This window comes from Hemiscyllium ocellatum, chromosome 22 (assembly GCF_020745735.1).
Source record: "Hemiscyllium ocellatum isolate sHemOce1 chromosome 22, sHemOce1.pat.X.cur, whole genome shotgun sequence".
NCBI lineage: Eukaryota > Metazoa > Chordata > Chondrichthyes > Orectolobiformes > Hemiscylliidae > Hemiscyllium > Hemiscyllium ocellatum.
The window spans coordinates 22,141,089-22,157,488 of NC_083422.1; the positions used below are offsets into that span (position 1 = coordinate 22,141,089).

The window sequence follows — 16,400 nt, forward strand, 5'->3', positions numbered from 1 at the left end:
CCTTCATCCTGATTTTCCTGCCCCTTGAATGCTGCCTGACCTGCTGTGCATTTCCAGCACCACTCTGATCTAAAATCTTAAATAGGGAACATAACCTTCGATTTTGTTCTGGTCACCGGATCCGAAATACTAACTCTGATTTCTCTCCTCCACCACTGGCAAACCTCCTGAGCTTTTTCAGCAATTTCAGCTTTTACTTTCTGATTTTCCACATCCACAATTCTTTCAGTTTTTATAAGATTGGATTTGGCAGATTAGATCCTGCTATGTGCTTCCAATTTGCTTTTAAGATTTACGTTCTGCACCCCTCAATGACCTGAACACAGAGCACAATGTGAATTCAAAGAAGTGGCACAGGGAGAATTTCATTCTAGAGAAGCAAAATAGTAAAAATAAAACAGCATTTTTAAAAATATTAATGTGCCATTTGCACAGCTGCTCCATTTTGAAATCTATAAGGCAGATCGGCATGCCTCATTCAGCAGTTATTACTGAGTTTCTCTTCAGGGTTACAACAGAAACAGTGGATGGAAGAGATCTGGATTGGTGCAGCGTCAAAAACTATTGAGTGAAGAAAGGAATAGAGTTGGAACACTTGGAATACTAATTAGAAGCAGGAAAGACTGAAACTGGAATGAGTGAATTTGGCAGGGAGCAGAGCTGAGAATGGAAATTTTTCGCAGTGATTGAAAACAGATCGACGTTTTTCTCAGACCATGTATGCGTGCTGTTATATTGTTAAGCTATTCTCATGCTGGGGATCAAGTCCACCTTCTCCCATTGCAGGAGCCACCGCTCTTCTGGAAAAGCAGGACAATCATGGCTGTTATCTCATCGAAGATCTCATCCCACCACAAGAGACATTGGTCTAGTGCTGGCAGCTCAGTAGTACCAGTGTTACTAGTGTCTAAGATGGAGGGTCTCTAATATTGAGACATTCTCAAAGCAAAAGTGCCTTTGGTTATAAAAAGGTGGGGGGACAAGCAAGCAGGCAGGCAGGCCTGTAATCAATGCATTTCAGGCTGCAACAGAAGCACTGTTGCTGAGCAACTGGCCACAGCCACTGAGAATGCCATACTGGCCAAGGGACATCCATAAAAAGGGCACAGCCCTGAACACACTGGGAGGCTGTCAAGGTTTAACTCAGCATTTGAACACACGGCAGCGGGTCCTCTTGATACACTAAAATGCCTGTATGGGCAGGAAGTGGCACCTGATTGGTGGTTTAAGTGGTTCGTATGGCCCCCATGATGCTGGACTGGCCTCAGCTGGCAAACTGCTGTGTCGGGAGGGGGGGAAGGTGTTAGGCTTTACTCCACCGGCTCTCCCATCCAAATTGTTAGCTCTCCCAGATTTCACCCTATCCCATTGGACCAGGAACATTCAGGCCACTGTATCAGAAAGTTAATTTAGACAATGTCAGGTTGTTGATGAAAAAAACATTAAATAAAGTAGCAAGGATGGTGAAAAATGAGAGAATACCCAGAAAAATCTTCAATAGAGGAATGATAAACACGTACAAATTATCACCAAGAGAGGTAGATCAAGAAGGTATGAAATAGTTAAAAAATGGCTCTGGACAGTTACTGTCAGGAAGAAGGATTTTGAGTTATTAAATTAATAAACACATTAAGAAACCTTGAAGGAATTGGACAGTTTAGCCAGATGGCCCAATTGTGCAGCTATCTCTGAAATTGGTGTTACATCACAATCACAGACAGGTAATGAATACTAGATTTTCTTAAGACACTTGACATGGACAAGTCAATCAGGTTAATCTTTTCCACATTTTCTCTTGACAGTTGGCAAAGGTCAACCAGAAAGTTCGGGAGATGAAATTGTTGTGCGAATGCAAGGGAATTGCTAAAATGAGAACATGTACATGTACACCACCATTTTTGTTCTTAGCCTGTTGAAAGTAAGGACTGAAGCACTGTTCAGAGTGGTCCAATTCTATCTGGATCTTTCTAATCTATGACAATTACATAACAATTTTAGTCTGCCTCTAAAACTGATCACCTGAAGGGATGTTTGGAAGCAACAGGTTCAGTTCTTATGTCAAGGGGGAGAGAGAGATGTTGTTATATAATCTGGGTTACACTAATATAAAAGCAGATATTGCATAGAAAGAGTTAAATGGCAAGTAAGAGGCTTGGAATTTTCTTTTTGGGATTGACATTACTGAAGCTATGAGGGCAAACTCAAGTCTGTTTTGTTGAAATGAATGAAACTCTATTCAAGTTGTAAAAATTGGCTTTTGAACCACAAAACTGAGAATTTTATTTAGTTAACAGTAATGGAAAACTTCAGTCAATCTAGTATTTTCTTTTCTTTTTTATACTGACCTTAATACATTGCTCGAGAATAGGTCACTTCAGTGATAAATTTGATAAATTCTAACCAGTTTATTTCCTTCAATGACCAACACATTTAATTGCTTATCCAATGAGTTCAGGCCCAAAGCACTGATTCTGTGGAATACAGGTCAGCTGCTGAAAACAATTTGTGTAAAGAGGACAATCATTCAAGGTGTTGCTCATAATGAGCAGGGGATAGCCTGCAACTGAAGTGCTCTTGTGGTGTAGAGGTAATGTGCCTTCCCCTTGACCTGTGAAGGCCAGGTTCAAGTCCCCTCTACTCCAGAGGCACATAATAACATCTCTGAACAGGTTGATATGGAGCACATTAATATTAAAAAAATTATAGGAGGGGAGTGGTTTTGTGGCACAGTGGCAGTGTCCCTATTTCTGAACCAGGAGGCCCAGGTTCAGGTTCTACCTGATCCGGATGTGTGTTTTTTCATGACTGAACAGGTTGATTAGAAGTATTTAAAAGCTGAAACTGCCATGATACCAAAAGCAATTCTATAAAATTAAATTCCCTACAATGTGGAAACAGGCCCTTCGGCCCAACAAGTCCACACTGACCCTCCAAAGAGCAACCCACCTAGACCCATTCCCCTACACCTAACACTACGGGCAATTTAGCATGGCCAATTCGCCTGACCTACACATCTTTGGACTGTGGGAGGAAACCAGAGTACTCAGAGGAAACCCACACAGACACTAGGAGAATGTGCAAACTCCACAGAGACAGTTGCACGAAGCTCGAATCAAACCGGGGTGCCTGGCGCTGTGAAGCAGCAGTGCTAATGACTAAGCCACCATGCCGTCCTTAAAATTATGCAGTGCTCAGACTTAATCTCAAGATGACTCAAATCCTTTACTGTCACCATAAGGAGAAGGCTCTCCAGTTTGAGGCAGAAGTCCAAAGATGGTTTCAATTTCGAGTTGCAAATTCATCTCTGCTACAGACCTGTTAAGAAGTGGGATTTTCCAAAGGTCAGAACCATATTTGGATAGGAGGTGGCATGCAGGTCCAAGCTGAGACAGGAGGAGTGCTGATGTTGGAGCAGGCAGGTTAAAAGTCCTGCTCCTGTTTCTGTCCCCATTTGGGACAGGAAAATCTGGCCCAATTATATTTGTTGGTCAAAAATGATTGATATCAAAAAGCACAATTTTACTGTCAATGATTTACAGAACAATGTTGAAAAAAATCTGGGCACTGGTAGATCCACAGAAGAAAAGATAAGATGTCACTCAATCAATAAATATGCAAAATTTAAGAAAATCCCCATATTTTATTTGACATGAAAATATATGGCAAAATGGTATATGGCTTGTAGAGACACAACAGAAATCATTTATTTCATTGGGATACATGGAGATTAAGTTAAAATTGTGCAATTATTAACAATGAATTGGAATATAGGAAGAATTAGGATTTAAGCCTGTTACATTCCAAGATGTTTTTCAGAACTGATAGATGGTAAGTCATGACTCTGCGTAACTTTGAAGCTGAAAAAATAATATTTTTTGTGAGAACAGTAGAAAGGGAAAGTTAAGACTTGAGGCTTTTAATTCGTTAGGAATTGTACACAATGAGTCAAAAGCTAGAGCTGGTTAACCACACACAACATATGGTTGGATTCTGGAGTGTCAGAAAACAAGGCTGGCAAATGTTTCATGATTATGGACGATGGAAGAAAGAAATTGACAATGTTTATCCAGACTGGTCAGCTTTTAGAGTTCCTAGATAGCGAACTCAATCTAAAGTTCTCTAAATAGAAAACTCAATCCAAAAAAAAATTTGTTCAATTTTGAAGTATAAATTTATAAAATATGGTGGGGCAATAAGACATATTTAGAAAAATATATAGCTTTTTAAATTTAATCTTTTTCATCAGCTTCCAAAAATCACAAGCTACACATTTGAATTCTTAATTTTATAAAAGTAATACAATTGGATGTAGACAGATTGACTGGTCTTTCACCTATCCCTGTTCAGAGGATTGGCCAGACTTCAATAATCTTTCTCCACTGTATTCTATCCTCCACTGCCCTCACTGCTTATCCCACAGGGAGGCCAGTCCAAATTTTTTATGGTACATCAATTTCATTTAGGTATTCCGTGTGCATAAATTCCAGGTGCTGTGCCTTTTTCTCCCCCCAAATACTCTCCTTTTTGCATGGTCTGCCTACAGTATGTGACCTTTTTGATATCGCTGACTGAAGTAAGTTCCCCTGAAAACCAGCTTTCACAGGAACCCAGTCATTTGTCTGTTTGACTGTCCGTGACACACGTCCTTCTGAGTCACTTCATTTCGAATTCATTTATTCGAGCCTCATCACTCTTCTTGATAGGTTGTGCTTTCAGAGCCGTACATTGTCATCAGCTTTACAAGGGATTTCAGAAAATGAGTCTTTGTTACAATCAAGATGCTCTGGCTGCACCCAAATCTCCGAATTGAGTTTGCAACACCATGGCCCATGTTCAGTCTTGCTTGAATACATGCTATTGATAGATTTTTTTTGGACTCTTCCTGTCTCCATTATATGGCTCTTGCCTTCAGGCAGTTAGTCTGACACCAAGCAGCTGCTAAAAATTGACTTCCTTGGATATTTTACATTAGTTTCCAGGCATTCCCCTGGTTTTACAGTAGTCTCCCTACCTCTGGACCAGGAGGCCTGGGTTCACATCCCAACTGCTCCAGAGGTCTGAGGTAACATCTCCCAGCAGGTTAATTAGAAAATGCCTGGGCCAGAAGTTCCAGGGCAGGTGGGACTTGAATCTGGAACTTCTGGCCCAGAGATAAACTACCACCACTGTGCCACATTAGCAACCTTACTGAAAATTGGAACATGTACTGGAAAGATTTCTAATGAGCTTACAAAAACCGAAATTGTCTCGTTATAGAAAGGATGGTGCAGGGGTGTGGTTGTGTTACAATGCCTGCTCCTCCCCCACCTATCGTAAATTTAAAAGGGCAATCTCCCTTGCCCAATATAATTATCATCCAGATTATCCATCTCCATTTGGTACAGTGTTACAATGCTTCCTGTACTGACTCTCATCAGGGAGCACAGATCCCCTGGCACTGACCTACAGAGAGTACAGTTTCCAATGACTACCTCTGAGACTAGGAACCTCTAACAATGACTCACGGGGAATAAGGTCCAGTTGGATTAGCTCCCATGGCACTATTTCAAAACAAAGAACAGTGGAATGATCTCTGGTGTCTGGGCCAATAGCTATTCCTTGATTAACATTGTAAAATCAGATTATTTTGTCATTATTGGACTGCATAATGATAAATGTTTAAGAATCTCAAGAGTGGTTTTAATGCATGCCAGGCAAACAAATACCCAATTTTTTTGTCAGTCTTGTTTCCTTCAGCTTTTCTGATCTATGTTTTCGTGGTTTTCATTTTATCTCCTGGGGCCTCATGCATAGGATTCTTGGTATAAACAGTCACAGGTTCCAAAAACAAGAGGTCTGTGAGTCTAAACATCTCATAGTTTGAAGCCAAAAACAGAATAGCACCAAGAATTTCTGCTGGGAGTCTTTTGACTTTGTGCCATCACTTTGGTTAAAACCTCATAGAAATGGCAATAAATCAGTTATTCATGAGGTTTCTCAGACCTTTTTGTCAACCTCCTGCTCATATCGTCATGGGAGATTGGAAAATCAGCAGAGAATTCTGTCTCAGCTCTTCAAAAGAATGTTACTCACTTTAAACTTCATTTTGCAGGAATTCAGGTTCCTGCTTTTCAGAGAAGACAAAAATAAGCTCGAAGCTGCTGTAATTTGTGACATGAAATCACAATTGGCATGATCCATACAAAGACTTGCAGCACTTGGAGCCGAGCATAGCAAAACGAAGACATGAATTGGTGATCCTGGGTTCTTTCCATGGTCAGAGCTGAAAATGTGTTGCTGGAAAAGTGCAGCAGGTCAGGCAGCATCCAAAGAGCAGGAGAATCGACGTTTCGGGCAAGAGCCCTTCTTCAATCCTGAAGAAGGGCTCATGCCTGAAACGTCGATTCTCCTGCTCTTTGGATGCTGCCTGACCTGCTGCGCTTTTCCAGCAACACATTTTCAGCTCTGATCTCCAGCATCTGCAGTCCTCACTTTCTCCTTCTTTCCATGGTCAACTCATACCATTCACAGTCACCCTCACTGGGCTTAACAGACAAAGACTTCAACACTTTGGAGGATTAAGTGTTATATCCCTGCCCTTGGCCACCCGATACAAGCAACATGAATAGCTCAACAGCCTGATGTGCTCATTTTTACTCAGCATGCCAGCCTCCTGAAGTTCTCAGAGGTCCTAGATGTGGAAACTCTTGGTTTGTGAGAGTCTGCCACCAATTATGTTACTCTTACATCAGTGGTGTTGTTTGGGATGAGTTGAGATTTGCCCTTGAAAGGGCACTGTTAAATCCCCTTTGACTCGCCTCACACCTGAGGTTATGACAAGATTGGTCTAAGAAGGGTTTGGAGTTTAATCAGCATAACTTCAAAACAAACACAACCCATTACTTGTAACTGCATTTCAAAATGAATTATGATATTTGTGAACACACATTCCAGTAAACTTTGAGGACAGTTACACATGATTGCAAAATGCCTACCTCAAGTGCTAAAATTTAATAACTCGGTTGTAGACCATGGATTCTATTCAATCAAAAGCTTTTAAAAATGAACAGTAACTCAACATTTTACATTTAAATTTATCATACTTCATGTGTCATTGTTTCTATTTTCTCTTATAATAATTGTAACTTGCAGGCAGTTTTCTTTTCTCTAGATATTCACGCAGCTATGTGGACAGGCTAGAGAACCTGGGATTGTCCTTCTTAGAAAAGAGAGGTAGAAGAGTAATTTTGTTAGAGATGCTCAGCATGAGTGGTTTTCAAAGAGCACATGAGGAGAAACTGTTCAAGTGGCAGAACGCATGGTAACCAAAATACACCATTTTAAAATGATTGACAAATTTTACCAGGTGAGTTTTATTATATGGAATGGACTGCCTGAAAGAAAGTACAAAAACTACAGTTCCTCCTCTCCCCAGATCTCCTCACCTCCTTAAATCATGGAAAATGGGAAGCTTCAACCTCAGCTTTTTGATAGCACAGACACAATAGCTCAGTGGTGAGCACAGCTACCTCACAGCGCCAGGGACCCGGGTTTGATTCCAGACTTGCGAGACAGTCTGTGTGGAGTTTGCACATTCGCCCCGTGTCTGCGTGGGCTTCCTCCAGGTGTTCCAGTTTCCTCCCACAATCCAAAGACATGCAAATTAGATGGAGTGGCTATGCTAAATTGCACTGTAGCTTCCAGGGATGCGCAGGCTGAGTGGGTTAGCAATATGAAGTGCAGGGTTATGGGGAGAGGGTATGAGGCTGAGGCCAAGAGGGATGCTTGTTGGAAGGTTGATATGGATTTGATGAGCCAAATGGCCCCTATCAGCATTAAAGGGCTTCTACATAAGATTCTAATATTCCTAGGTCTGGAGAAGCAGCAAAATTTGTTTCTTGCAAAAAACTGAAATTCACGAAGCACCAAGGAGCTTCTTCTTTGGACCCAGAAGATTTAGAAAATGAATGGAAATTGAATCGTATCTCGTGTGAGATTTGGAACTGACAGGAGCTTCAATGTCTGTATTTACTTCCCCAGGCTGCATATCACTGCAGGTCAATGTGCAAGCTTGATCCATCTTTATTAATAATATAGAAGAATTTAAAATAGATGACTTCCGGATATTATCTTCTATATTTAATTTATGTAGGTCCACATTTGATAGATCCAACAGGGTTATAACAACAAATTCACAGCAAAATATGACAATAGTAAAAAGGCTAACAACGCTATCATTTCATGTGTGGATATGGATTAAAAATTGTTGAGGATACAGCAGGATAATTCTGTAATTGTTAAAACTATAGAATAATGGAAAGTGTTTAAAAGCTATGATATTAAAAGTATCTATAAATAGGACATTAACTGTATGATAAATAGCATAGCATAGGAGCAGGTTAACTTACACTAGCAAACAGTAATTACAGAATGAGAATGATGATGTTAAAGGCAAGGTTGGAATGTTTTATGAACAGAGTTCTGACTTCATTATGATTTAATTAAAATGTCAGGGAAGGAATCAAGGACCAAGTTGAATGAGAGATGAAGAATTTCTATATATATTTAAGAGCAATTCGGATCTTATGGCTATTTTAACTGGTCACAGATTTGGGTAAAATTAATTCAGCCCAAATTCTTCATTTCCTATATTGAAAGAAACCCCAATTTTTTCAAGAGTATTTACATGATTAGTCTATCCAAAATTGCATACTAGACAATTAGATCAGGAAGGATAAATGCTTTAGAAAGTATTTACTTCAGGAAGAAGTCATTGACTTTTTGATAAAGGTTTTTGTAGTTATTCATTTGAAAAACATTAGTTGAAATTAACAAAGTGTATTTATTGAACTTACACTCAGACCACAAGTCTAGGTTTATTATTCTGTTTATAAACTTTCCCCTATCATTCCTGTCAGGAAAGTGAGTTCTTCTCAAACTTCTGTCAATGTCCCTTTGCAATCAACTAGTAGCAAAGAGAGAGAGCTTATTTATTTGTCTCTATGTGAGAAATACATAGAATTCACTTTGCACTTCATCAGTGAACAGTGGATTTGCAAAGTTACCAAAGCAATTATTCTAGCTGATGAAAGAAATTCTCTATTACCATGACAAAAATAGATATGAAGTATACATCACTTGTGCCTTTTCAGCCTAAAAGGAAATTGAACAATTATGTTTTTCCCATTTCTTATATTTCCACATAACTACAAATTATGTTATTCAGAAACTTGGTGATCGGAATTGAATGCAAACCAGGAGTTACCAAATATTACAGCAGATTTATTGCACCAGCCAATGGATAGTTATGTTTCTAAAGCACAACAATTTATATCAGTAATTTATTATTTTAAGCACCAGCTAACACTAAAATTCTTCCAGTTACCTGATTAATTCATTGAAAAGTACAGCATAGAACAGGCCTTTGGCCCACCATGTTGTGCCAAGACTTGTGGACTCATCAGGACTTGTATTGCCAAACATGCAATTTTCAGAACTATAAAAATATTATTTTGAATGAAATAATTTTATGTATTTCTAAAAACAAAAGTATCAACTCACTGGAGAAGAGGACATTTTTTGTTGTTCCTTTTGTCAAAGGACATATTTTCTCTGAGAGGGGCAACAAGCGTCAATGGGATCTTGGTCTGTAAAAATGGAATAATTAGCCATTTTCCATACCAAGGCCAGGATTATCCATTTACGAGCGGGGTTCTGGCAGCATCAGACCTCAGCATGCTCATCCCATTCCTCTGATTCTATGATGCTCATTGAATCGGCAATTCAGGCGCCTCCTGGGATGTTTACCATCTACCACAGTCCTGAGGTAAATGCCAAACTTATGTTGGGGGATCACCAATGTAGCACAAGAGGACATGATGTTAAACAGACAGAAGTACTCTGAAAAGCAATAGTGTTCCACACTTGTATGCCTTGGCAGGCACTGACTCCCACATAGGTAAGTCATTGGAGTTCAGGAGCATTAACATTACCTTCCTAGCTATGGTGCCGGAAATGGCAGTAACGAACGTGGAATGGAGGAAAAACATCCAGGATCTCCCGTCTCGCTACTGTTCATATGCAATGGATGGGGTAGGAGTTACCAGGGACAGCCCATCATGGGCAGGGGAATTGAAACCGCATATCAACTCTTTAAAATTCCCGTATATCTTACTGCCTAAATTTATTCGCATCTTCAACCACAACACTGCCTGATGATGGATGAGGCTTGGAAGAGAACTCTATTCATCCACCTGTTTGTCAGCATTAGGCACTTAACAGGCATGCACACGTGTAGAATGAAAATTACTTCACTGTTTACTGCAAAAAAAAGCCACAAAGGTGTTGAAATAGCCAAGGAAGAAACTGAAAGGCAAAGGGATCTTAGAAGATTTGTTGCTCAATATGTTAAATTATTGCAGCAATCAACAAAGCCAGTAAAATATATGACTAAAGCAGTAGAGTATATGTCAGAGGAATTGTGTTCAAACTGCTCTAATCTTACTGTAACTTGAGTATTGTGCCAGTTATGGTTATACATACACAAGGATGATGTTTAAATGCTAGGGGCATTACAGAGAACAGCATAAAGTTGATTCTTAATCTAAAGGAGCTGGGTTTTTACAAAAGACAGGAGAGACTGTTCATTCCAGATTTTTTTTTTAGAAGTAGCATAGTTAAGGTACAAAACTGTTATGGAAATAAAACAGATCAATATTTGAGAAAACAAAAGGGACACAAATTAAGCTGGTAAAAAATAATTTGGAATGCATTAGGAAATTCTCCTGGGTTGAAGATGATCAAATTAATTTCATTCAGAATCCTTATAGCTGGCATTAAAAGAAAACTTTCATTCCTATTTGTTTTGAATTTGAAAACAGTTTCAAGAACTGATATATTAATGTTCTAATTTGCAGCAACATCAAATCCTCTGTTAATAATCCATCTTTTAAATACTGTTTACCTTGCTCAAAAGGTTTTTGGGAAACAATATTAAATTAAATTACTGAGATAGTGCTATCTGGGCATAGTGTTTAATTTTAATCAAGTTCCATATATGTCAATCATTGACTTAACATATATGGTACATCTTTTGCTTTAATGGTCTTGAGGGAACACTTTGTTTCATCATTCAAATCAATTATTGTGCACTTCTGCTAAACTGATTGAATCTCACAGGAGTGAAGCAAAGGGAGATATGGGATTTTTAACAAGACTGGTGTTATTAGTGAAAATGTATATGTGAAAAAGTACAAAGCGGTTTTTCAAAAAAATGAGAGTTTAATAAAGGTATAATGACCATAATACATTATGGGCTTAATGGCAATCAAGTCTTTGAAAAACTCCCATATGCAATTAACATCTATAATAAAAGACTTGTAAACTCATAATAAATATTACAAGCAAGGCTTAATGTGAGTATTACAATAATTACTTTCTTAGTATATTTGAATGCAACAAGGCATCAGTTAATAAACCATTTCAGCTTGCTGCAGGAGGAAAACTCAAACTAAATGTATTTAAAATGGTTAAAATGCTTTAAAGAACTCACCTTGACAAAAGACCAAAATGGAAACAAAATGGATCAAACATAATGTTTGCACTCCTGGTTTGAGATTAAATTGTTGTGGAAATTTCTTTTGACATACGTAAATCCATGAAAAGGGCTGGATCAATTCAGTTTTATGTACAATCAAAGCCAAGTTGGCACAGATGACAAATATTCTCCATTATATGGAGAAGGCCCCACTCCTAAATTGGAGCAAAAATACTTCTCTACATGCTCATGCCACCAATTTCATTTCAGATTCATTTAGTCCACTTTTGATTTCATATTAGTGCAAGTTTCAACCTTACAGATTCTAGTTCACATTAATTAGAAGATCTATAGATGTAGCTCTGCTTGTCCTAATCAGGTCAGCTCAGCTGTAGAGGGGATGTGTGTCTGCTTGATGATAAATATGCAAATTAATGCCCATTTCTTTTTAAGTTATCAGTAATACTCCAGGACAATGCAAGAAAATGCCAATTATAATTAAATGGAAATGTTGCATTATGTTAATTCAGATTAGAATTAGAATCATGTACTCAATTATGCCATTGCTCAATCTGTATTTCATGAAGAACATTTACAGCAGTTCATTTCAATCTTTTAAGAATAGTGCCACTTCTGGATAAGAATAGCTTTACAAATGATCATTTGTTTTATCTAGAAAATTCAGAAGAGGAAATGAGCAGATATTTATTTATTTTTCATTTCAACACGAACATAGAGTCCTGCACAGCTTGCAGTTCCATGCAAGTACTCAATGAGCAGATTCTGAAAGACCATGCAAACAAAAGCACAAAATGAAATGGCATTAGGCTTCGAAAATACGTTTATCTCTCCATAATGTGATTTTGTGCACAATACATGATGAAACATTTTCATAAGGGGAGGGAACATGGAACAGTATAATGGAAGCTGGCTTGCCTCCGACCAACATTTTATTTTTCAAGTGAAGTAATAGCCAATTGCATTGCCAGGTTCCATCATTCGATCTCCAATTTAGAGAATTCCCAAATTACTTGACAAAATGCAATACTCACAGCTTGGCAGATGATTGGGTATTTTGTGCGATTGATGCCTCCAGCAAATACTGCACACGTCAGGGCAGTATGGAAACAGAAGTTCAGCAACATATGCCAGCCTTTTCTGCTAATGCGGATGGTGCTGTCAAAAGGAAGGATTTGTAATTCAGCTGCATTTATACCTTTTCTTGTTGCTTCATAAACAAAAGACATATGACAGGCATTTTGCTGTTAGTTGCTCAGACTGCTGACAATCTTACTGTCTGTAATGAGGAACAAATGATTGGCTTCATTGTCACCCAAACAAAAAAAAAATATTCAATTAAGAATAGCTATTGTTCCAAAAGATGCAACAGAAAAATAATAATGAAAAAGAAAAATCGAAAGAACTGCAGATTTGGATATCCAAAACAAAAGCAGAACTTGCTGTGAAAGCTGGCAGCAGCTGTGGAGAGAAATCAGAGTTAACGTTTTGGATCCAGTAACCCTTCCTCAGAACTGATGGTAGCTAGGAAAATGTTGGTTTTTATGTAGAAGATAGGGTAGGGGATGGGGCTGAGGAGTAAATGATAGGTATGGATCGAGCTCAAAGAGAGAGAAAAAAGATGGACAGACAAAGGAGTGGATAACGATCACCATGGGAGAATGCATAACTATTCGTGAACAATTAGTGGCTAATAATGGTTGGTGAGTAATAGCTGATGGTGTGATAACAAGGCCTAGTGTGTGGGCGTTGGGGTAAGCACATGTGAAGATGCTTCAAGCCCTAAAATTGATGAATTCGATATCGAGTCCAGAAGTCTGTGGACTTCCTAAGTGGAAAATGAGGTGCTATTCTTCCAACATGTGCTGGAACACTGTAGAAAGCCTGAGACAAAGATGTTGGCCAGGAAACACGGTGGTGTGTTGAAGTGGCAGGCAAGTGGAAACTCAAGGTAATTTTTGTGGACGGAACATGGATGTTCTGCAAAGCGGTCACCCACTCTATACTTCATTTCCACTTTGTCAGTGTGGGATATAGGTAAAGTAATGTTACTTCTGCAATTATAATTACTGATGCAAAGTAAATGAACTCACACCAGTGTGTAATTGTTTCAGCCAAGAGCTGAGTCAACAAGAATGGAAACTATGGGGAGGAAATGTATAATTTTTTTTGTATTAGCTAAAAATGTATGCAAGAAAGAAACGGGACTGCAAAACAATGGTAGAAATACAGGCGACTAGATAAGATGCTGTGAGGAGAGGCAGGTAAGCTAGATACACTTGTACAAACAATAGGTATAAACATCTGTTTCCCACTTTAACAGAAACACAGGAACAAACCCCAATTAAAAGGGTCTTAACAATCAGTATGAGAGGGGCGGCACAGATGAAGGGAGTAGATAATGGTAAGCAAAGGATATGCCTAACAATGACCCACAGCAGGACGAGGTCAAACGGCCTTGTGAGGCCAGAAATAGGCATTGTGTCACAGACAAGGCCAGATAAGGCAAGAGATAAACAGGAGTAATGGGTACCGGTCTTAGGGAAGTGGAAGATGTAAACAGGGGAGGAACAATGAGATTAAAAAAAATAGAAACCAAATTATATAAATATCGAGCATTCGTTGAATTCGGTGTGTGTTTGTCCCTGCCTTGTGGACAGTGGACATCACACCCGCTTGCAAGTGTGAAATAAATGACACTACTGATTCAGATCTTGTCTCGGACCGAAATTATTGAAGTGAGTGAGCTTTGTTTCTCACATCGGGGAGACTACCTTATGAGCAGCAAATGCAATAGACTAGATTGAGTGAAGTGCAGGTAAAACAGTCTAGCCACTGATGACCTTCAGCAAATTCTGGAGATAACTTTATCATGAACAAAATAATTTTTTTTTAATGTTATGAAGGTTCTATGAAACACAGAATTGTTAAATAGACAATAAGTTCAGAAAGAACTGTTTCTCACATTCCCGCAGAGCCAACAGGCTTCCAATGTGAAAAAGCTATAACTAATTAAGTTTACAGTCAATAGACATCAGCTGAACTTGAACTGCTACTAATTTCTCCAGACATTCAGGGTAATAGTATAATTATTTAATTAAGCTGCCTATGATTACATTAAAAAAGTTTATTTCCAGTTCGTGTTGATTGTTGAGCGAACATAAACATCTCTTAGAACCTCTCCAAAGCAAAAAGTGTAATGAAAATGAACTGTGTAGAAGGTTTACAGGAGAGACAAAAATAGAAATTACTGGAAAAGCTCAGCAGGTCTGGCAGCATCTATGAAGAGAAATAAGAGTTAATGTTTTGGGTCCAATGACGTTAACTCTGATTTCTCTTCACAGATGCTGCCAGACCTGCTGAGCTTTTCCAGTAATTGCTATTTTTGTTTCTGATTTACAGTATCCACAGTTTTTTTGTTTTTTTATTCAGGATGAAAGCAGTATGTGCTTACAGAATCAGAGTTTACCAAAAACAGAAGGAGCTCATTCAACTCCTCAATTTTATGCTTGCTCATTTGAAATGCAATCCAGTAAATTGCAGTTACTAGTTCTTTCCTGTATACCTACAGTTTTTTCTCTCTCTTTATAATTGAATAAGTATTTATTCAATTGCCTTTTGCAAGCTTCTTTTGATTCTTCTGCCAGACTGTGGTTTCATCAAGTTTCCCTAACACTCATATTAAGCAGACGGAATTGTAAATTGTCAGGTTAATCGGTCTCCCCTTTGTCTGAAGTGGGAGTGTTGGGGGTAAGCGAGTGTAACATTTGCAATCTTTCACTGCTCTGGCAACACAGCTGTCTTGAAAGTTTGGAAGGTGAATTTGCCGGAAGCGGCAAGAACAAACCACTATAAATACCGGAAGAAACATCAAAGCAGCGCTTCACAGGAGGCTCCAATAGCACTGATGATGTTCCCTAGCCAGGGAACGAAACGTTTGCAGCAAAAACTTCCAGCTCGGTTAACAGAACCACAACAGGTGAATTTGAATTTGAAAGAGTTCCAGGTGTAGCATGGTTTCCCATAAACCGTAGGTTTTATTTGACCTAAATATCAGCATGCTGTAAATGTAATAAATGACAAACTGGACTTCCTTTCTCTGGACCTCAAGCATGAAATCAGTTCAAAGCAATGGAATCGATAGTTTGGAACATAAGAATCTTAGTCTCAGTTCCACTTTACTGTCTGCCTCCCACAAGCGCTACTCCCATGTCTTTCAAAATCTACCTAACTTAATCTTCAATAAATTTAAAGATTTAGCTCTCACTAGCTTCTGGGGAAGAGAATTTCACACTCTAATGATCCTTTTGTTGAAAAGCTTTCTCCCCATCTTGACCTTAAAAAGGGAGACCTTTTATACTTGAACTATATTAGTTTTAGTCTCTCCCTCAAAAGGAAAAATCCTCCTGCTAACCACCCAATCCTGACCTGCAAAGATCTTATATGTTTCATTACAAACTCCTCTCATTCTTATGAGCTCCAAAAAATATTGGACAATCCATTAACCTTTCTTCATTAGATAAGCTCTTCATCCCGAGAATGAGTTGACTGAAAATCCTCTGAACCACTTCTTTGAAAAACGAGACCAAAATTGTACACAGTACTGCAGATACAGTTTCAGTAAGGTCCTATATGACTGCCTTAAAACATTTCTAATTTTATGTTCCATTCCTCACCATAAGCAACAACATTCCACCTGCTTTCTTAACCATTTGCTGTACCCACAAACTAACTTTACGTGATTTATGTACCAGGATTCTCAAATCCTTTTGTTACGCTGAATTCTGTAAATTTCCCTCCAGTTAAATCATATTCTGCTATTTTATTCTACCTGCCAGAATGCTCACATTTACCCTTATTATATTCC

At 38.6% G+C, this 16,400-nt stretch overlaps 1 protein-coding gene across 1 annotated transcript in view; it reads right to left on the reverse strand.

Moving 5' to 3' along the window:
• LOC132826241 (adhesion G protein-coupled receptor A3) overlaps positions 1-16,400 on the reverse strand; it is a 544,117-nt gene that overhangs the window by 34,876 nt on the left and 492,841 nt on the right. The window contains exon 16 of the mRNA XM_060841943.1: positions 12,568-12,691. Coding sequence (XP_060697926.1) covers positions 12,568-12,691 — 124 coding nt within the window. The remainder of the gene's footprint in view (positions 1-12,567; positions 12,692-16,400) is intronic.